This window comes from Oscarella lobularis, chromosome 12 (genome assembly GCF_947507565.1).
Source record: "Oscarella lobularis chromosome 12, ooOscLobu1.1, whole genome shotgun sequence".
Taxonomy (NCBI): domain Eukaryota; kingdom Metazoa; phylum Porifera; class Homoscleromorpha; order Homosclerophorida; family Oscarellidae; genus Oscarella; species Oscarella lobularis.
In genome coordinates, this window is record NC_089186.1 from 1279490 (window position 1) to 1300899 (window position 21410).

At 42.8% G+C, this 21410-nt stretch overlaps 1 protein-coding gene across 9 annotated transcripts; it reads left to right on the forward strand.

Annotated features, from left to right (window-relative positions):
- Positions 1-289: 289 nt before the first annotated feature.
- On the forward strand, positions 290-21257 carry LOC136194238 (uncharacterized). 9 transcript variants are annotated; one of them, XM_065983304.1, is made up of 55 exons: positions 290-361; positions 641-759; positions 810-885; positions 942-1176; positions 1237-1520; positions 1660-2254; positions 2398-2957; positions 3014-3150; positions 3220-3318; positions 3383-3534; positions 3582-3658; positions 3710-3873; positions 3927-4089; positions 4137-4352; positions 4399-4488; positions 4545-4645; positions 4769-5033; positions 5086-5148; positions 5200-5780; positions 5838-6207; positions 6263-6505; positions 6562-6643; positions 6700-6806; positions 6860-6943; positions 6994-7227; positions 7284-14870; positions 14921-15448; positions 15506-15589; positions 15645-15764; positions 15818-15943; positions 16011-16214; positions 16271-16407; positions 16467-16557; positions 16610-16766; positions 16824-16853; positions 16900-17039; positions 17108-17288; positions 17357-17505; positions 17559-17684; positions 17750-17799; positions 17863-18197; positions 18255-18409; positions 18465-18622; positions 18677-18949; positions 19001-19058; positions 19118-19234; positions 19293-19435; positions 19500-19681; positions 19748-19848; positions 19908-20023; positions 20078-20349; positions 20419-20490; positions 20548-20586; positions 20641-20853; positions 20904-21257. In XM_065983304.1, exons 6-55 carry the CDS (start codon positions 2197-2199, stop codon positions 21101-21103), a joined length of 15990 nt encoding a protein of 5329 aa, XP_065839376.1. In that variant the 5' UTR covers positions 290-361; positions 641-759; positions 810-885; positions 942-1176; positions 1237-1520; positions 1660-2196; the 3' UTR covers positions 21104-21257. The 9 variants fall into 9 exon arrangements, with proteins under 9 accessions (XP_065839376.1, XP_065839373.1, XP_065839372.1 ...); XM_065983301.1 differs by having other exon boundaries at positions 315-759; positions 1660-2128; positions 2182-2254; XM_065983300.1 differs by having other exon boundaries at positions 315-759; positions 1660-2065; positions 2129-2254.
- The last annotated feature ends 153 nt before the right edge of the window (positions 21258-21410 follow it).

Sequence of the window (21410 nt, forward strand, 5' to 3'; positions counted from 1 at the left end):
TTCATTAACTGAGGCCTCTTCTTGAAGTAATTTGCTTCATGGTCATATCTGATCACGAGAAAGAGTATAACCCTAAGGATCTTGGAAAGCGAGTAACTTTGCTCTAGCCTCGCAGAAAAAATTTGTTTTAGTGCTGCGTGAAAGCGCAATTTCTAAGCTTTCGATTGATATATAGCTGACTTCGGTACGACAATTTTTGGCGAAGATATCGCCTGTTCGGATTCAGGAGTCCCCCGGATAGGCCAAAAATATCGATTTGTCCGGGAAACTTTTGCGTAAGAAGACCCGAAAACGTCATCGCTCGGACCCCGGACTGTGGCTAAAAAAAGGGCACTAACTACCCTTCAACTTGAAGCAAAAAGTAAGCCAGGAGCTGCTTTTATAGGTAGGAGCAATATTTCTTCAGCTCGCTCGACCCCTCTACCTTGTTCGGATTCAGGAACCCCTCCCCCTACGGTATAGCCGGACGTTGCGATGGGAACCCTCAAGTCGTGCTACGATCCCCATAGAGCACCACAGAGCACAGAGTAGATCCGAAAACGCGTTCTAAATGTCAAAGCTAGATATTCGCGTTTTTCTATACGGGACTGAAAAGAAGTCCCGGTCCGTTTCTTCACGTGTTTGTCGCCCGTGTTGTCAGCGACGTGGATGTCGAGCTTTCCTCAGCCCGATCTGAGTTCCAAGAGCCTTGACGCTTTTGCTGCTGTCATGCTGGCTCAAGCTCGATCAGGAGAGTCTCTATCTCAAGACAATCTTAGGGTAACCGTAAAAAATGGTGAAGGAGCGATTTCACAACTACAAAGATGTAGATGAGATAAAGAATCCTATTTGCTTGAAGGTTGCTGCTCAGACGGAGGATTTTTACGCCGACGCAGCTCGATTGCCGTATGGGAAAGATGCTTGGAGTACAGGGTTTTTATCTAAATAAAATATTTTATTAGGATTTTGCAGCGATTGTAACCGCAAAACAGTCGTATTTCTTGGGCATGGCGGAATTTCATCAGGAGCAGGAATGCAAGGGTAATGTTAAGCACGGAGAGTCTAGATATAGGGTAAAATCAGTAGGCGTGTCTTTCGAGCGTGGAATTCGTTAATTAAATGCAGTTTGCTTATGGCTACGTCGACGGCTACGTCAACGACGCTGCGAAGAAGGGAGAAATGTTCTTTTAACTTGGAGTAAGACAAGAATATTTTTTAATTATTTAAATTAGCGTCTTTATTCTTTTTCTCTTCTAGGATGTTTTTCATCAGATCGGTTGAGAGATGTCCTTAGCCGAAAAGGACAACACCATCTACGGCTCTTCATCACAACTGAATCCGATCAGTCGAGTCGAGCGCCTCTTAATTGTCAAGGCAACACCGCTCTCCTTTCCCGCGTCGACGAGGAGTCGGGATCTGTTTTCCGGAATCATTCCGAAGACGATTCACGACGCCGTGGCGCTAGTATACGAGTCGCAGCGAGAAGCGCTGGTGCGGGCGGAAGTGGGAAAACTGCGAGAGGCCAATTTTATGTTGAACGGGTATGAAGCCAAGGCTGAATTATTCTTATTACAGACACTGTACAGTACTAAGGTGTTGAAGAGAGTTTTATGTATTTAGTCAATTAAATAATAATTTATTAATTTAGGTTTTCTTTCTCACGTTTCTCTTTTATATTAGGACTTGGTCAAGTTTCAATTTGCCGGCAGCCATAGATCGTAGAAAACGACAACGCGACATCACACTTTGACAGCTGACAGAGACGTGGATTCGTCGCCGCACCGATTTCCTAGGCGACAGAAAACGTCTCAGACGTCGTACCACCGACTCAATCTACAGCACCAATATGGCGGGAACAATAAGCGATGCCATGCAATTGAACTAACAGCGCCAAATTCCGCAAAAGGAACCGCGGACCGCCTTCCTGTCTCTCCCTTCCTCTGAAAATTCGTCTATAAAGAAAAGCACCTAAACGAAGAAACACTAATCTCCTCTACTATCCATGTACTAATGCTCGCCATGGTGCACGTGAGGATCACGAAGAAACGAGATTAGCCAGGAAAATGCAATTAACCATTGGCCAATGGTAAGCTAGAGCAGCGTTTACCTTGTGATCGAGTCTGCCCCCTGTAACACGTACAACGCTAAGGTGAGACAGCGCGTCGGTGAATCCTACTACTGGAGCTAAATCCCGGTCTGAAGTTCGTTACCGACCACATGGGTGAGAAGGACGGATCGATGTTCGGACCCCGAGTGTGCGATCCTGTTTACCAAGGCAAGTTTATGTGTTCTGACCGTTCTCCTCCCTTATTCGCACTGCGACAGTGTATTCTCTCAGCTGTAGCATTCTCGAGCACCGATACTAGCGCGTCCTAGCACGCGGTGTCCAGCTCTAACCATGTGTTCTCACTATTCCAGGTTTAGAACTCCTCATTGGAGAACAGACGTGGGTTCTTCGATGCCAAAAAATTACTTTTGAGAATGGTGTCGACGTGAAACGACCATCTGAGCGACTTCCTTTGCAGGAGAAGCCTGAAGATGTGGATCACGTGATTATCGCTCAAATACGATCTTCCGTTGGCGACGACATTGAGAGCATCTTGCAATTTCAAATGAACTTGAAATCTAAAGGTCTGATACTTGTGCACAATTCAGATCATTTTCCCAGTCAACAACCGTATTCACTTGGAAATGACCCTAAAGTACCTGTCGTTATTGTATTGCTCTCTTCCGGTGCGTCTTTGCTAAAGGATCTACGAAAGAAAATTCTTGTCACTTTTCAAAGCGAATTTTCTGCTGACTTGCATCAGAACTATCCTCCTACAAAATCGGCGCTCTTTCGAACCAAAACCGGATTTTATCTACGAAAAAAGCTGAAAAGTTTACTGGGTCCAAAGGACACGTGGCTGCAACCGTTGCACAAAAATCCCGGAAATTTTCAGGCTCTTTTTCAACTTATTGCCGACTTCAGCAAAACTGTAAAATCATTAATATTTACGTCTTTAGTACCAATTTTCATTTTATTTTTATTTAGTGCTCTGAGAAAAAAGTGTCGTCTTCTTCTGCTTCAAAAAAAATTGAGAGAGTTATAGAAGTGCTTTCCTCTCATGTAAACGAAGGGTTTCAGTCGAACTTTCTTTTTCATATCATGATGTCATGGAGACTCCGCAGGTGGTATACATATACAAATTGTTTCACATCGTATTAATTAATTAAATGAATAATTAATTAATTTTTCAGCGTTTCTACACCCAAAGCAAAAGAGCATTTTTTTAATTGCGCAAGGAAACTGGGTGACTTGAACATAAAAGCGATTGATGTGGTGAAAGAAGTAATCAGGTAAGGTATGGCCAGATTAATTGACCTTTGGTTATTACTGTGTTCCGTACGGTCCGTCGATTAGAAATGATGTTAGGGTGGCATGGCGGGATACTCTCGGCCACAGCTCAACGGAAATTTTGTTCCAAGTGTTTGAATTCCTATGTGAAGAACAGTTTAGGTCGTCATATTCGGATTTGAAAAGTTTGGAAGGCTTGCGAATTTTCTTTTTTGCTGGTATACGTCTTTTGCTGCAAAAATGCAATTCTCAATTTTCAGTACAGGTAGCGCACTTGGTTTATTGCACGTTCATCAAAAGGAGAAAATTCCTCCTTTGCAATTTTGGAAGCGTTGCATTGAGGTGCTCAGCTTCTACTTTTTGTTGTTTTCAAAAAATTTTGTTGCATTTTAGTTTGTTGAAGCGAAGCAAATGACTTGGACTTCTGAAGCAATAGACAGTCTACATTTGTCACTTCAGTTTGCAGCTGCCGTTCCACTGAGTAGTATGAGCTTCAGTGTTGAAGACTTTCTTCTACTTGTAGTGAAATTTCAAATTTTTAGTTTCGCAGTTGTGAGGTACGAGCAACTGCTATAAAGACGTTGTCTAAAAGCAGATTTTCTTTTTACAGAGATTTACTCTGTCGCCTTTTTCCTCTCGTATCTTTTGATATGGAGAAGTGCCAAGCACTTTCTAGTTATCTTTGTGCCCATTTTTTGTCCGACAGTCGTCTATTTTCTTCTTTGCGGCACTCTCACTATAAAGCATTGGGTGATCAAGTTTTGCTGAAGGAGGTACGTTGGCAGACGTTTCTCTAAAATTTGGCACTGGTGTTATTTAGGCTTGCGATCTAATGCTTTTTCTTCATCAAAAACTTCACGAAAGTGCAAAAGACTGCGACGTTAGAGTTCTTGATGACATTGCTAGAAACGAAATAAGAAAATGGTGTGAATGCATTCTCTATTGTCTTCGTACCAAGTCAAGAGAATGGCCTTCTCATGTGACATCGTTTCTGCAAAGGCTTCCAGAGCAACTACGTACTATCCTTCGCCGAGAGGTAAATCTAGCTTAGAGATTCCTGCTGGCTGATGCATGCAATTAAGGTTAATGGATTTTTGGAAATGAACGCTGCTGAGATGCCAGTTGCGGTGTTTACATCAGCACTTGAATTGTTTAAGTTTGTTGAGCCGACGGTATGTACCAGGAGCAGCTGTTTTAAAATTTTTGAGCGTCTTTTTGGCTTGTGAAGGCGCTGGTACACTTTTTAGATGGCTGCAAGTTCTCACAGGTTATTGATTTAAAGCAGCGTCCGTGGCAGGATCTGTTTAAGTTGGTCAGTGGATTTAAAAGGTATAAACCGCATATAGCTTACTTACGATGTCTATTGCGGAACGTCGACTTGCTTATAAGTGCTTATTAATTAAGCTGTAAAACTGTATTAAGTAACACTGTTCTTTTCTCTTCTTACTTTAGTCAAGAATGGAATCTTGCTAAACGAAGCGTGCTTTCGTTTTTACAACGCGTTGCCCAACCGGCATATGCAAGTCGTCGAGACTTCTTCTTCATTTTGCTATCCCTCAGCCATCCAAACGGAAGTCCTGACATCTTGACTCTTTTTGGCGACAGTTCTGTCTCTCACGAGGCGGATTACACGTTGTTAACAGAGTTGTCTAGTTTCCTTCGAAGGTATTTCAAGGGTCACACACTTCCTCTGAGAAAAAGCCTTGCAGGCGCTCTTGTAGAAACTATCTGACATTGACCTTTCTATAACTAATCCTTATGTGTTATAGACTCGCCTTGGGCAAGAGAAAGCATCTATGTTTTGCCAAAGTCTTCTTGTCGTGTATCTAGAGGTGAATCTTGGTATACCCAGTTGTTCTGTTATAGACTGAAACTTTTCATAGGCAGTGATTCCTAGACAGGAAGATATTTTTATAACAAAGGCCGACAGCAGTGTTGGGGATTTTGTCGCGGTGCTAGAAAGCGAAATGAAATCGTTCTACGAATTCGAAAGACTGGCGTCAAGTCCAGTCATTTCTGTCAAAATCGTAGCTCTCTGGAATATTATGGCTGCCATTGTCGAAAGAATTCCGATTTCATCCCTAAAATTATTTTCTATGCCATTTGTCGTTCAGCTTTTAGGACGAATGCACGATGACGTTTCTTGGCCATCTACTTTGGAAACGAGTGACGAAAGAAGCCTCTTAACAGATGATCAAACCAAGTACAGAAACTGGCACTCAGACGTTTGTGCCTGGCTAGTCGAGCAGAAGTCTCGATTTCAGAAAGGAGAAATATCCTTTAGCGATGCAAAGTTATTCGAACACAAATACGATCAAATTAAGACTTTCTACAGCTGCTTCTCGAGCGCAGAGGTTATTCCTCCCAAGGATGACGTTAACGCAATGGCGTCCTCTTTTGTCTGTATGGCACGCGAGCTGGTAGAACTTCTCTACTTTCAAGATCAATATACGACCACCAAAGTGTAATTCAACTAGTAAATCATTTCTAATGCTGAATTAAAGTCTGTACGTTTTTGCAGGGTGAGTTTTGAGAACACTCTGGAATATTGGAAAGTGAAAATAGACCCAAATGTGAGAGACCTCCGGGAGAAAAATTTGCTTAAAATTAACTGTTATGCCAAGTCATATCCCGAGCGAGGAAGTTTTAATTGTACGTATGCTGAAGCTTGCGAGGTCTTCAATGTAGTTAACAGTTGGCTGGCTCCTATTCGCGATCTACTGCCCATGCTGGGCTGCTTCACGGCAAACAACTCTGTGTTTTTCTTCTCGTATTTGGAGCGAGAGATGCGGCAGATCAAAGACAATCCGCAGATGACGCGTAAATCGAGGAGCGAGGATTCCGACGAAGAGGACGAAGAGACTCACGATAGTTCTGCGGTACACCTAGTGGTAAGCCTAGGTTATGAGAATTTCATTTGATCAAAGCTAGCTTTCACGTGTTTAGACGTTCAAAAGAGCACTGGAAGGCGCAAAAGCCTCTTTGGAGCTTCTGCTAAATAACGAGGCACGCCACAGGAATGTATCAATACTTGGACAAGAACGTTTTCGAGGTGTCAGTGTTAAGGCGGAGCTTGAAAAACTTCTTCATTATAAAGAATTTTCGAAGTCTTGTGGTGGAAAGCTGGACGAAGTGCGACAAGGCATAGCGGACATGATTGGTGTGACGGATTATTCAAAGCTAATTCGTGTAAGTGAAAGTATAGTACCAAAGTTGAGAAAATGTTTTTAAGGTCAAGTTGCTAGGCTATGGACGAATTCTGCCATCAGTATAAAATGGTTTTTGTAGAAAATGACAGGCGATTCTTAAATCTCAAGTCTGCGAATGGTATGTTATCTAAAAACCATTTTGAGAGTCCGGTCTTATTTTTTGCGTATCTCTAGATGTCGATTTGAAAGAGCTAACAACACGCGACTGCAGTGTTTTAAGAGAAAATTTGGACAGAATCTTGCTTAATACGCCGCACAATAGACTTCGTCTCTTCTTTGCGGTATCAATGCAGTCTTCACACGATTCAGCGCGAACAAAGCTTTCTCTGTATAGGTTTTGGAAAGCGATGAATTCTTTCATCTGATAAGAAATGGATCGTTCTTCTCAACGGACGGACGCGTTCGCTTTAAAGAGCAGGTGAACTTAATGCCATGCAGCATTAAGAAAATGTGTTATCTGCTCTGTAGGTCCAGCTAATAACAAATCAACTTCAAAATGAAGAATACAACGAAGCGGTTCTAAATCATCTGCTAGTTGCGTTTGAATGCATTGCGCCTTTCACCGATCCAAAAGCGACGTTTGTCGATCTTTTGAACAAGTTGAAAGAATCCGAAATATTCTCTTACAATAATTGGGCTAACGAGATTTGCACAGTCAACAATAATATGAATCTAGTCAAACTTTGGTTTGTCAAATCAGAGGTAACGTATATAGACTGTCGTATTGAACCCATTTAATCGAATTTTTCTGTGTGTAGGGTGACACTTTTGCAAACGTTATAACCGACTTGGAAGCTATTATGAAAAACGGATTAATTACGTTCTATTTGGGCGAGGAAGAACTTGCATTTGGCGCAGGTGCCCACTTCTTGGAGCTAAGTTATTCTGTCAGAGAAGTTCGGACTGTAAGAAAAATCTCGAGTGAGTTTGGCAGCGAACTGCATAGTGGCGCTGTTTACAGCTCCTCAGTAACTTCAGAACCTAATTGGCATGAGAAGTTTAAGACCAAACGTAACGAATTTACAACGCAGCTTTCAATTGATCAAACTGAGCAAGAAGTCACTCGCAAAATGAGTTCTGAAGAGCTTGAAGATTTCGTTCGCAGGCTAAGCTTTATGGAAAGTGACGAAAAGTCGGAGCATCAAGAAAAGATACGTACGTTCCAGGAGCAGTTTGCTTTCTTCCAAAAAATCTATGAAGTGTCAGTGATACTGTTCAAATTGGGTCACAAAGGTTTCCAAAAAACTTTGCAATACGAAGTGACCGAGCCCAATCTTGATAAAGTTCTTCATAATACAGAAGTTATGCTTAGCGATTGGCGGGAGCTCCTTGAAAGCTTTCGTACAAAGTATCCTCAGCTATTGCTTTTTGGTGTCCGAGCTGTCTTTATTGTGGCAAAGTCGCTGGGACCTACTCCTGTCTTAAGAGATTTAGTGCAGCTCTCAAGTAAAATATTTGACGCTAAAAGAGAGACTATACTGAGGCTAACACGAGTCATTCAAGCCATTCTTGAACGTCGTAGCTATATGCTACGTGAAACTGAGTCATCAATGGACACTGCTGCTGTTTTTCTAGAAAAGCTAAGAACGGACAAGAGCCTTCGTGCATCGCCAATGAGAAGGACAGCTAAAAAAGATACAGTTGCACAGTGTGTCTACCTTGCTTTTGGATTTAGCCGAAAACAGCTTTTTGAACTAATTGTTAAATTGTACGATGGATTTCCAGAATCGTACGAATTACTTCGTTGCACGGAAGAAACGTTGAAAGAAGACCTGGATTTGTTTTTGCAAAGAGCCCGTGCGTTTCCGAGCAGAATTTTTACTTTAGTGGAGGTGAACAAGTTGAGGATTGAGTTGCAAGAAGACGTTCTGAGATTTCAGATGGACAAGTCGTTGAAATCTAAAGTCAATGTATGCTACATTTTAACGGACAATGCAGTATTCCACGAAGCTCCTTGGATTCAAGTCTTTCGTTACAGAGAAGAACCTTTGGCTCTAGTAGCGAAACAGGAAATGAAAACTAACTTTAAGGATTGGGTTCAGAAGTACAACAACCTCCGTGATCTTACGCTCGTTTATGGTGAAGCAGGAAACGGAAAGTCGCATTACATTCGAAAGAAGTTGAGCGAGATGTTCTGTGAAGAACAGGTCTGCGTCATTGCTGTTCACGAAGCATTCGCTCCACTGCACGCCATTGAAAAGCTTCAGAATCTCTACCGAGAGAGGCAATTGAAAGCTTGCATTTACTTCAACTTTACTATTGCTCCTCCGAAAGAGGCCAAAGATGACATTAGCCAAGCCGAATTCAATCGTTATGAATCCTTGATGACGGAAATGTTCTGGTTCATGTTCTCGTTGATTTGCATGGGATTTGTCGAGGACACCGAAACGGGGAAATCGTTCCGTCTTTGCGGCGATTGCGCATGGCACATCTACATCGAAATTCCTTCAGGTCACAAAGGCAGTGAAATTGACCTTAGTTCGTTCCTCAGCCGTTTTCCGCTTTTCTATTACTTCGGAAATCCCTACGAAATATCATCAGAAGCACCTTTTGAAATTGACAGTAGTGTGCAACTGGTTTGCAAGTATTTAAAAGCTTACGAAAACGGAAGCATCGACAAGTTAGCTAAGGCAAAGAAACGGTTTTTAAGAAAACTCCGACGGGCGAAAAGTGAAGAGATGGAAATCGTCAAATTTTCTCTTGAAAAGGACCTTTGCGACGACGAGTGCCACGACTGGTTAGATAGGTACATGCCTGAGCACGCAAAGCAAAGAAAAGTGTCTCAGGTTTTGTTTGTGAAGTACATGGAAAGGCGATGTTGGGCTCTCGACGAGTCCTACTACTTCAATTTCAATCAGGGCTTGACTCAACTAAAGGGATCGGAAACTGATACCAAGAAGCTTGGATCGACCCTTATGTCTGCTATGCTGGATGAAGTAGAGGCGATGTGCAAAACTGATATGAAATCTGGAGAAGACAATCTGGAGTTAATTATTTACGATTTTGAAGGCAAATCCGCCAGCTTTGACTTCCTTTGCCTACGTCCGGATAAACTCAATAAAGAAAAGCAGGACCGCCTGGAAAGGATAGGAATTGAAGTTCGCAGTCTGGCCCAAATTAGCCAAAGAGAAGTACTTGATCAGTGCCTTTCTAAAGCACTCAGTTTGAAATTGCGAGAAAATAAGCGCCTGTCTCTTATTGACGAGCACAAATACGTGCTGACCCCTGACTACGCTGTAAAAATGCTAACTCTCAATGAACGAAGACGGTGTGGCGTTCCCGTAATCATAGAAGGAGAAACCGGGGTAGGAAAAACGGCTCTAGTGCAGATGCTTTCGCGACTTTGGAATCAGTCCGTTTGCGAATCTAATGTAAAGGTTGCCGGTCAAATAGCTGACATTCTGCAGGACAAGGTGACAGAAAAGGGTGGCATGAGCCAGGAGTTGTCTGCTTTAGTGACGGTTTTAAGTGAGCTCAAAAAGATGGAGAGAAATCCGGAAGTTGTTTTGAATTTTGAAAAATCCGACGTCGCTGCAGTTTGCCGCGAATGCCCAAATGTTTCAGGTCTTTTAGCCGATCATCTGAAGGATTTCTCCGTTCACATACTATTAGATGACGATGCCAGTGACGCGAAAATGACAGCGTCTTTTGGGAAGATGATCGAAGAATTGAAACGCGGTTCTTCAAATACAGCAGATGTTTTTATGGCCATTTTCTGCTGTAAAATAAGATCTACCTTCTTCAAGCTCAGCGTCCACGCTGCACTTACGCCGGAGGACGTAAAGTCTTTCATGAAGGATAAAATTGCGTTGGCTCGACAGATACTGTCTCATCACAGTCCGGTGGAAGAATCTCTAAATGCTATTCCCTCTGTCGTCATATTTTTTGACGAAATCAACACGTCGTCGTGCATGGGCTTGTTCAAGGAAATTTTGATTGACGGAACTATGGAAGGAGACTATCTACCGCCGAATCTCTTTATTGCCGCCGCGAGCAATCCGCATCGCAGCAGTAGCGCGGTAATCAGAAGCAATTGGGAGGAAGAAGATTGGGTGCTGGGTAATTACTATGTTCGCCCACTTCCACCCACTTTGGAGTTCCTTCGATGGGATTATGGGGCGCTTGAGCCCCACCAAGAAAATGCTTACATTGAACAGATTCTTTCTATGAAGCGCGACTCGGATTCGTTCTCGCTGGTCCGTGACGTTTTGACGGATCGTATTTCTGAAGCTCAGAATCTGATACGCGAGTTCGCCAAAGAGCAGCTTGAGAATAGTTTCTCTGAATCCGAAGCAGCGATTCGAGCAAAAAGCTGCGTTAGCCAACGTGACATCCAGCGAGTATTTACTTTCTTTGACTTCTTCATGAAATATCCAAGTTTCTGTCCTGCCTCTTTTCAAGATCAAGATGCAGAGCACGCTCTATGGGTGTCACTTGGGATTGTTTATTATCTCAGACTTGACGCGAAATATCGCGAGCGATTTAGCAAACGGATGAACGAATGTTCCGCAGGCAGCATGAGTCCCGTCTTCCTATCAACGTTCGAGAAAGAAATTGACTTTTGTGTTTCTCGCATGAACTTGCCTAGTGGTGTGGCAAAAACCAGGGCCCTGAAGGAGAACTTATTTGCAATTGCTGTCTGCACCCTTTGCCGTGTTCCATTGATAATAGTTGGTGCGCCAGGCTCGTCAAAGACGCTATCCTTCAATTTGGCGGCAGCAAATTTGAAAGGAGCCGAATCGCCGAGCGAACTTTTTCGCTCGTTTCCGGCTCTTGATGTTCACCATTACCAGTGCTCAAGACGTTCAACGTCTCGCGAAATTGAGAAAATTTTTCAAAGAGCAATAACCCGACAGAAGAATCACGAGAAGTCTCGCCTACCCGTGAATTGCGTTGTGTTCATGGATGAAGCCGGGCTTCCGGAAGAGAGTCACGAGTCTCTGAAAGCTTTGCACTATTACTTGGACAGTCCCGCAGTTTCGTTCGTTGCCATAACGAATAACGTTCTCGACGCGGCGAAGTCAAACCGCGCTGTGAATCTTTTTCGACCAAAAATGGATTTGGATGAATTACAGACTCTCGCCTCAGGATGTTTGGATGATCAAAGTTCACTAGCTCTTACTGTGAATAGATTTTGCGATCGGTACTTGAAGCTGATGGAAAAGGACGAGTTCAAGAATTTCTTTGGATTACGAGATTTTATTCATTTCATTCGCTATCTTCGCCGTCATCGTAATTCAGTCGTCGGCACAGAGCAAAGATCTATGTCTCAACTGGTTCTCAGGGCTCTCGAACGCAACTTCAACGGAATCCCCAAGTCTCTATTCATTGATCTGGCGAACAGCTTTTTGTCAGCATTAGACAGGCCTAAATCTCTGACAGAACTTGAAATGAGAAACGTCGCTCAAATTCTAAAGGATAGTTTGAATGATACTGTGGAGGCAAACCAAACACTCGGCGGTGAAGGCGGCGACGCCGAAGTACGATACAAGTTGATCATTGACACAAGCGAAGACGACTCCATGACTCGCCTTCTCTTTCAACACGGCGTCTTGGAAAAAGGTCCTACCCGCGTCTTCTCTTGTAACGATTTTCCGGGTGACAATGATCTGCAAAAAGTCCACGTTATCTCGTCCATAAGGCACGCTGCTTTGGAAGGTCGCACCGTGATTCTGAGTCAAACCGACGACATAAATGAAAGCTTTTACGATTTGTTCAATCAGCGCTTTCGCAGAATCGCTGATCGTTACTATGCGAATATAGCAATTGGTTCCCATTCAAAGCCTTGCCGTGTTGATCCAAGTTTTCGCTGCATTGTTCACGTGCGACAGTCGGAGTTGGAGAACACTCCTCCGCCGTTTCTGAATCGTTTCGAAAAGTACCTTGTTTCGATTGAGGATTGGCTTGACGCTTCTGTTGCCTCGCTGCCTCCTGTTTTGAGGAAAGCTGTGCGATTGGCTCGCGATAAAGTGGTCACGTTTGAAAATGCGCTAGGCCCAAAAAATTTGTACGGGTGGACAGATCAAACAGTCAATTCCTTGTTTTTGGAGATGCTACCGAAGTTAGGATCGCCGGAGGCGACAGAACGACCACCTCCATTTGAAAAAGGCAGTGGTGAAGAGACGAAAGCCGAAGTAGACTATACGAACCACGACGAGGGCGAGCCGTATCAGGCGGATGCCGCTGCCTGGCAGAAAAAGGCACCTGTCGTGGTAGATCATCTCGAACGGTTCATTCGCGAAGCGTGCAAATTTTCAGTATCGTTATCTCTACGCACAGAAGCAGCGAGCATCTTGTCTCTGACATGCTCAGACACCTCTTCGGATATCGCTGCTACGAGAAAATTGCTAATGGACAATCCTCGTTTGATTTTCGATTGGCTCGCTGATTGTATTCAGAAGTCGAAAGATGACTCTGCTGCAGAAGAAAGGAGTGCTCCTATTTCTCTGCCCGAAGCGTTCTCGTTTTCGTGCTTAGTTCAGTGGATGGTTCGTCACGTCTGCGTTCGTCTCTTGCAGATCTCTACCCCGGAAGCGATTATATTCAACTCGACGACGCTACCCAAAGTGTACATTGACCATTACTTACAGCATCAGCATCATTTCTCGTTGCAGAATCTTGTTCACAGTACAGACATCTGCAATTCATCGTTCAAAACTGTGTGCTACACTCGAACAACTCCTCTCATTCTCAGATGGTCAGACGATGCTGCGAGCGTGGAAATGTCTATGGACCACTCTAGCTCGTTGCTGGATTGCGTTGTTTGCAAGCTCGAGCACGTCTCTTCTCTGGATAATCTTCGTTTGCGGATAAAGGCTTATCTGGCTGGAAGCAGCCATCTGTTTCTAATGGTTGTTAACATGGATCAGTGCACTCGAAGGCAAATCAACATTGCTCGAACATTGATTGAAGAAAATGGAGAGAAGATCGGGAAATCGTTTCTCCTGTTGCTTCATTTTCCAGCAAGTGTAGGAACTTTGCACTATTGCTATCAATCTCTCTTTCTGCATAATTGGAATTACGTGTACTTAGAAAGAGTCTCGGAACTTGATGACGAAGATATAGTTGATGTCGAACAATGGATGAAATTTGCCTACAGTGACAAAAGCGATTTGGAAAAGTTTATTGATAACTTTACGAACTCTCTTTTTTCTATTTTGCCTCATGCAGTCCACTCATCTCTTTCAAGAGTGATACTGGGTGGTGGCAGTGGCAACGGCGAGGATTTAATTTTTAATCGGCCAATGAGTCTTCTTGAGAGGACTTCTCTTTTGGAGACCAAGATTCGCCAATTACCTGATTTCGCCAAAATTCTTTGCGAAAAATTTTCTGGTTATTGGACCAAATTGATGGTTTGTAAGTATCTGAAAAGGTCAGCTACGTCCGTGAAAAATAGCGACTCAGTTTTGACTGTCAGGCAAAAGCTAGAAAGTACGGTGAAAACGCTTCTGCACAGCTACTTTGCGTATACTCTGCACCAGCTAAACAAAGGCTTTGTTATTGAGCTGCTTTTCCAACGTAATGTTGAACCTGTAGTAGAGGATCTTCTTCTAAATTTGCTGAAACTTCTTCCTCTTCCTGAATTAACTGACATATTTGCTCGATGCTACTATAATGCCCAGCAGCCGAAAGAGCGCAAACCTTCAAAGTTTCCCTTCTTCGGCGACGTGTGTGAAGCTATAGATCATAAAGTGGATGAGCTACTGGCAGAAGAACAAAAGCGTTTGTCTGATTTCAATTTTGGCGAGTCCAATCACAACGAAAAAATGAATAGGAATAAATTAAAAAGAGAAGTTGCTGAACGTCTTCATGCGTTTCTTTGTGAAGAGGCTGATGTCAAAGATAAAGACATTGTTCTGCCCTTAACTGCATTTCGAGCTCTGTGCTCAAATGAGTATCTGTGGAAGTGCTACTTTCTTGACTTTGCTCAGTCGAGGCTAAATTGCGAAGTCGACGAGTCTGACGGTTCTGAAGGCATTCTTTCGGATTGGCTAGAGTGCACGGTTTCCAAGGAAAAGAGCATCTCGCGCTGTTGTGCAAATTTGCATGTATCTTTGAAAATGAAAGAGAAGGACATCGAACGAACGTTTGCTGCTTTGCGATCATTAGAGACCGTTAGGCGTCTGCGCCGGCACTTTGCTGATCAACCGCAAGAGGTGATTTTGGCGTCATCAGCCGTTGTCAGTCCGGAAAAACCTATTGAGCTGACTCACGAGAACAGTGAAGAGCGTTTCTACGATTACATTATCTCTTCTTTGTTTGATATCTTGGAAAAGATTTGTACTGAAGCAAAAGGCACAGATTCAAAGTTATTTAGTGAATGGACTTCGGCGTATCAAATAATTGTACGTAGACAGACAGACCCAAGCGCTATATACCTAATTAATTTTTTTAGTGTTCGTCTCTTCCAAGTCCGAAAAAGGCCTTTTCTCCCTCCAAAGAGTATCTAAGGAGGCTTCAGGTAGTTCACTGCACCTATCTTCTAGCGAAGCCTTTTAGCATCAAAACTGGATATGAAGCAGGATGCAACATGGCTAAGAAGTTACTCAGGGAAAAGGGATGCACAATTTCTTTTAAAACTGCTATAAACTGCGGTTTGCAGAGCATTGCCGTAGCAGCTTCAGGCGAAAGCGGCGTAGATCTTTCTTGCTCTTTATCACTTTGCAAAGGACTTTTTGTTTCCGATCTCTGTTTATTCTTCATGCCCTTTTTGGGCGAACTGGCTTTGACTTGCGATAAAGGCGAAAGCGACTGGGATGTTTTACTGACAGTAATCGACAGTCAGACTCAGTGGATAAGCAAAGACGCCAAGACGGAGATCGAATATGGCACTTTATCTTTCAAAACGCTTCAAGTGTTACTTACTCAGGCTTTAGCTTTAAAAGATGATACAATGCCGGAACCAAGAACAGGGTTTGGGCAGGTGAAAGATATAGGTTTGCCCTTGCATGAGATCAGTTACAGAATTTTGTTTTGACAGGTTCGAACGGCCATTGGGAGTTACCTTTCCTCTAAAGTGCATCTCGGCTGTGACGGACCTTTTGTTCCCCTTTGCTACGAAGAGGTATAAGTGTGTTTAATTAATTGCACCTATGTTCGTCCTTCACGACTTTATACAGCACGCTGTCCGAAGTCCTTTATCAAGCCTCTACTTTCACTGCACCCTTTCACAGTTTAAGAAAACGTGGGCCAAAACAAATTTTTCTAGTATTTTCGAATCCTTGTGGCAAATGCGAGAGGTACAGTACTGACTGCTATTTGCATGTACGACTTGTGAAACGTTATTGTACAGGAGATCAGTAGACCTGGTTGCACTCCTTCTATTAAAAGAGTTTTGCAAATTGAGTACCAAGCTTTAGTTCAGGTGACAATTCTTAGGTTTGCACAAGGTTTCGACAATTCTGACTTCATAAACGGGGTACGAAAAGTCATTGATTGATTAGCGTCAAAGCGTGGTTTCAATACGTATATATACCGCCTTCTAGGTGCTTCGTCGAGAGAATGAACAGACGGAATTGAGAGCTGTTTTTGAAGAACACAACTCTCATAAGCAATCATTTCTACATCATTTGTTTTTGACGTTTAAAAGCACAAGAAAGCTGAGTCAGCTTGTCAAATTGTTTACCAAAAAAATTGGAAACAAGTGCTCACCGTTTTCCTGGATGAATGAAATCAAAGAGTCTTTTTGTGTAATGTCATATTTTTATTCGTGATGTTCATGGATTTATTTATGCTGTCTCTCCAGGATTCTTTGACGGGAAGCATTTTTGCTTCACAGTCCAAGCAGGACACATTTCGTGATAGTTTGAAACAAACGCTTTTGCTACTTGCGGATTCCAATAAGACAGCAGACCACGTGAGAGCAATTGATGCACAGTGTCGGTTTGTGGGCATATGTTTCTATGATACATTTATGATGCTACTTGCACGCGTTTATTTAGGTCGGGGGTGACCGAAAATCCGGATGTAAAGAAGCCCTGGTTCAGAAGGACAGTACTTATTTGCTTTTTTGAAGCGCTGTTTGAGAGAAAAGTAGGTAGCTTTTCGTCACCTTTTGATAGGTTGACCTGAAGTACTTTCATAGGTCGATTGCTCAGACTTCGCAGAGGAGATGGCAAAAAGAAAAATTTTCCAGTTTCTGGAGTTTGAAGCGAAACAGCTCACGTTGATCGCTTGTTTTGCTGATTCAAGCCGAATGATTCCAAAGAGAAAAGCAGCTTCCCTGTATAGTTCAGAAACAGGTATTTTCAAAAAGCAGCCGTCGCTCGTATTAAAAGTTTTGGTTTTTTTGCGTAAAGACTCGATTTGGAGCCTATTTGATTCTGAAGGTGATAGCAGGGATATTCAGTTCTTTTGGTTAGCTTGTCTTTTTAGATGCATCTGGGGTGGATCTGCAATACGCTTTGGCTCAATTGGCAGCAACTGCAGCAGGGCTTCCCAATGGCACGAGTCATCTTTGGACTTACGTCTTTTGTCCGGAGAACATAGACGGATCTTACCTTATTGGAAACATGGTAATAGATATAGCTGTATAGAGCGCGTCTTTTGCTCATCGCGATTCAACCTCCATGTTTGCACTTAGCATCAAATGCCAGTAGCAGCGAAATCAGACGGTGTTTCTTTGGACTGCGGTTGCGGCTTTTCTGCCATGGATTTTCAAGGATCTCTAAATCTACATTCAAGATTCTTACTTCTTTGGATGAGTTTTGGCGCATTTGCCTTGTCTCTACTTACCCAGCCTCAAGCTGAGGAAGCAATCAAAGGTTACTATGCTTAGCTAATAATTAATTTAAAATTGCGTGGAATCACTTCGTCTAAATTGATCTGTCAGGGCTCATCATATGTGACGCAAGGCAGCCGGTGGGACAGTATTGTGCCAAGCAGGTGCAGCACATGTGGAGTCATCTGGCTCAGAGCTTGCATTTGCTTTACGAGGAGCTGGCTTTTTTCGTTTCGTCTTGCCTTGAGAAATTTCTTGAGGTTCTTTTCAAGTGTGTAAAGATGTTTTGTTAATTAAAGGTGATCTTTTTCAGCTTGCTATTCACTCTTCATCGGAGCTTTCCACCGCTCTCTTTTCCTCACGTCGTGACGTGCAACGCTACGAGAAGGCCTTTCACGAAGAGGTTTATCTGCCAGTTTTGAAAGACTTTCGGAAAGAAGTATATGAGTATTATATACGATAAAAAAGCAGCATCGAGAAAACAATCCTTTTTTCTTTTTTCAGAATGTTGAATCGCTTCTCTGGCGTCAGAGTCCTTTACTGTCAGCAACAAGGTCTGTAATCAGGAAAGAATTCCACTACTTGCGCTCAATAATTTTTTTCACAATTATAATTAGGAAGTTTAGTCGAGTCTATCCTTCTGATGCAACAATGGAGGAGTTCTTATATTGCCTGGAAGATGTTAAAGCAGCTCATAGATCAGCAGGCGTTGAAGAGCTTGCAGTTCTATTTCGATTCTTTGCTGAAAAACAGCGCCTTCGCTTAGGCGGCTTGCTCCTACCACAACTGATTGAATTTTACAAGTGGCTGACCGAAGAAGTGTGTCACCTCGTAACGATTGAACAGGCCTCTTCAAAGCCCATTGCAAATCTTGTGACGGAACTTGCCGATAGCAAACTATATGCTAAGAAAAGAGCTCAACACATCAAGGAGCTTTTTGAAAACGTTCGAGGTAAAAAGTTCGCTCTTCTTAAATTTTTCTGACATTCTGTCTTGCCTGTTTTTGCAGACCAATATAACAAGTACGTGAAATTGGTTTGTGGAGACGATAGAGGAAGTCGCGAGGGCGTATGTCGGTTCTATGAAATTACAGAGACGAGTGTTCTTCAGAGCGACAGGAAAGGCGAAGGTCTCGATGCATTTTTTTCCGTTATTGAAGATCTGGTAACAGCTTTGTTATAGGCAAGTAGAAGAAATTTAGTGAATTGTGAATTTATAGGTCAAAAATCAGAACGAGTTTCTTGATCTTGCTTTCGATGCGAGTCGAAAAGGAATAGTTCCCAACTATTTATCCTCAGATCCAGTAACAATTCAACCTCTGGAAGTTTCGCTTCGTAACTGTTTGCTGGGTGATATGTCACCGTCAGAACTTGTCAAGTACGTGCATTTTAAGCAAACAAGAAGAGTCCTAATGGATAATTGATTCCTTAGAGCTCTATCAAATGGCGTCTGGGAAGTCGGTGCTGACTTACTCAAGATTATCCAAAGCAACTATTCGTACGCTCCTGGAGTCGGAATAAGTGAGGACGTCGATGCAGCGTCTAGCTGTTCTGGACACCATACGTTTGACTTTCGTCGCATTCAGCTATTAGTCGTGGAAATTTTTATCGTTGGGAAGCCGAAGATCGCTAATCCAGTTTGCATTCGAAATACAGCTTGCTTTAAAAATAAGGTTGAGAAACTCAGATCAGACTCTGTCTTCGGGTATGTTTTTATACAGAATTGCACTCGCCTTGAATTCATTTCTGATTTTAGACAGGATTCATGCACTCGAATGGCGTTTTACAAAGAGCAACTCCCAGAAGAGTTTTTGGTAATAAATTAGCATTTCTGCAGCGAACCTTTAATGTACCATATAATTCGTCGTTACAGGCACAACTTTCTCCTGACTTATTGAACGACGCCGAAATATTGTTTCACAATTTGAGCTACGAAAATCTCAACGCTGTTCTCAAATGTCTTCTGACCGTTGCAGGAGATTTTTATCAGGTGAAGAGCTTATGCGTTTCTTACTTTTAAAAAGCTAATGGCCGTGAATCATCTATAGGGAAAGATAAAGGAAAGCAGTGAATACGAAGCGAAATGCAGAGAAGTAAAAGATTTCTCGCTAAAGAAGTTCTGGGAGTCGTCTTCCGAAAGAAAAGAACGCGCCAGTGATGCTGCCGTAGCCTCAAAGATTGGCTTGAGCCGGTAATTCTCTCGCACTCGCAGTTTTCTCTAAACGATAGTGTTTATTATATGGCTCGTTTCTCAGGCTCAGTGAAGAGCAAATCCGATGGCTACTGGAGGAGATACGAATGTTTCAGCTGTACGCGGTATTCGACTTTTTCTATCAAAAGCTGGAGAACAAAGACTACGAATATGCGCATCTTCCACTTACAGTGAAAGTTCACCTGGAACACGATGATCTCAAAGCGATAGTGGAAGCAATTGAAGGTTAGTATATGGTATTTGCTTCAGAGAGTGCATGCAATCTGGAGAGGATATTTGTAATATGTACAGTAGGTCAAACTGAACATCCTGAGCTTCTTCAACGTTTGAAAGAACTGGACCAGGCTTTTCACAATCCTGAAGCCGTACAACACATGAGCCGAAATCCACAGGTAGAAGGATGCACGCAAAGGATGCACGCAAACTTACTGTAATTTGAATTCTGTCTTAGGAAATGTTGAGGATTTATTTGAAACCTATTTACGAGAAAGACGACTTTATTCTCGCCCTGTTTTCTGACTCCGTTCGACTTGAACACTGCGTTGAAGTTCGAACGTGCATTCGAAAGTAGGGGGATACTAATAAAATGACTAGGGAAAGTTTATTGTACGAATGTGATAGGGTTATAGCTAAGCTTCAAAAATCGGTTAAAAAGGATGACCGTGAACCGTGGATTGAAACTGTCACAACCGTGTGGGATTCTTTCCCGGAAATAGAGAACTACGTTCCGTCTGAATTTGTTGCAGCCAACGCTTCTCTGATGATCACTTCCAGCCGTGGCCTGTCTGAAACGCTGACATCGTCCACCGAAAGCATCAGCAGCAATTCGAAACCCAGAGAAGAGGACGCTGAAGCTGACCTAAGCGATTGGGCTATTTTGAGCCTCAATCCAGGTAACGTTGCAGTACAGTATAACTACAGTGGGTTAATTAATAGTCACCTTGCTGTGAACGCGAAATTAGCAGTTGTAGAACCAGAAGCCGTGACATTGACCGTCATGGAAACATCGGAGACAGAGATACATGTAGCAGAAGGTAGGTGCTATGAATCGCGTTACGATTGAGTCGCCCTTACTTTGGCGTCTTCTAAAGAAAAGGGAGCGGTTTGTGGCAAGGAGAGCAAGAAACCTCGTAATTATAATACCTTATAGTAGCCACTGGCACCAAATATTATCTTTCTCCTAGTTGATTTGAGCTACATGACCGTCGATGACGTTGCTTCCTTTGTCACCGAGGCCGGATTTGAGGAGCTGGCGAGCATATTCACGGAAGATGAAGTCACAGGAAGTGATTTGCAAGATGAACTGGAAGAGCTATGCGACAGGTACGATCTAAGTGGACTTGATCGCATCAGGCTGCTTGTCAAGGTCAAAGAAAAGCAGGGCTTGGAATTTGGCGGTACACGTGACTGCACGACTATTATTACTACGCAGTACACTCGCTTTTAGGTTCCATGACCGTAAATGACGTGGCCGAATTTATTGCCGAAAAAGGCTGGCCAGGATACGCTGAAAATTTTCGCAAAGAGAACGTTGACGGACGCATTTTGCAGTATCTGGATGAAAAGGCTCTGGCACGCTTGAAAATAGCTAGAAAAGAAAAGACGGAAGTTTTGAAGGTAATTAAAGAACTCACACGCGCGTTTTAGCTAACCTCACATTCCTATTGTACTTTATTTCTTTTTTTGGGGACGATGTTTGTATATTTAACTGTCTACCTTTTTGTTACTTACTAGCACCCCCTGTTTGCTTGATGTTGAAGGTTAGCAGGCTATACGTATATAATACATATATATATGTATTCCCGAATATACAAAAAAGAATAGAAAGAAAGAAAGGGAAAGGACAACTCAGCCTCGCTCTGTCTGTCCTGAGGCATATGCATGTTCGTCACCACGGTCGACATTTTATTCGAGCTCTATATAACCGTGATGCATGAGAACTCTCAACGTATAC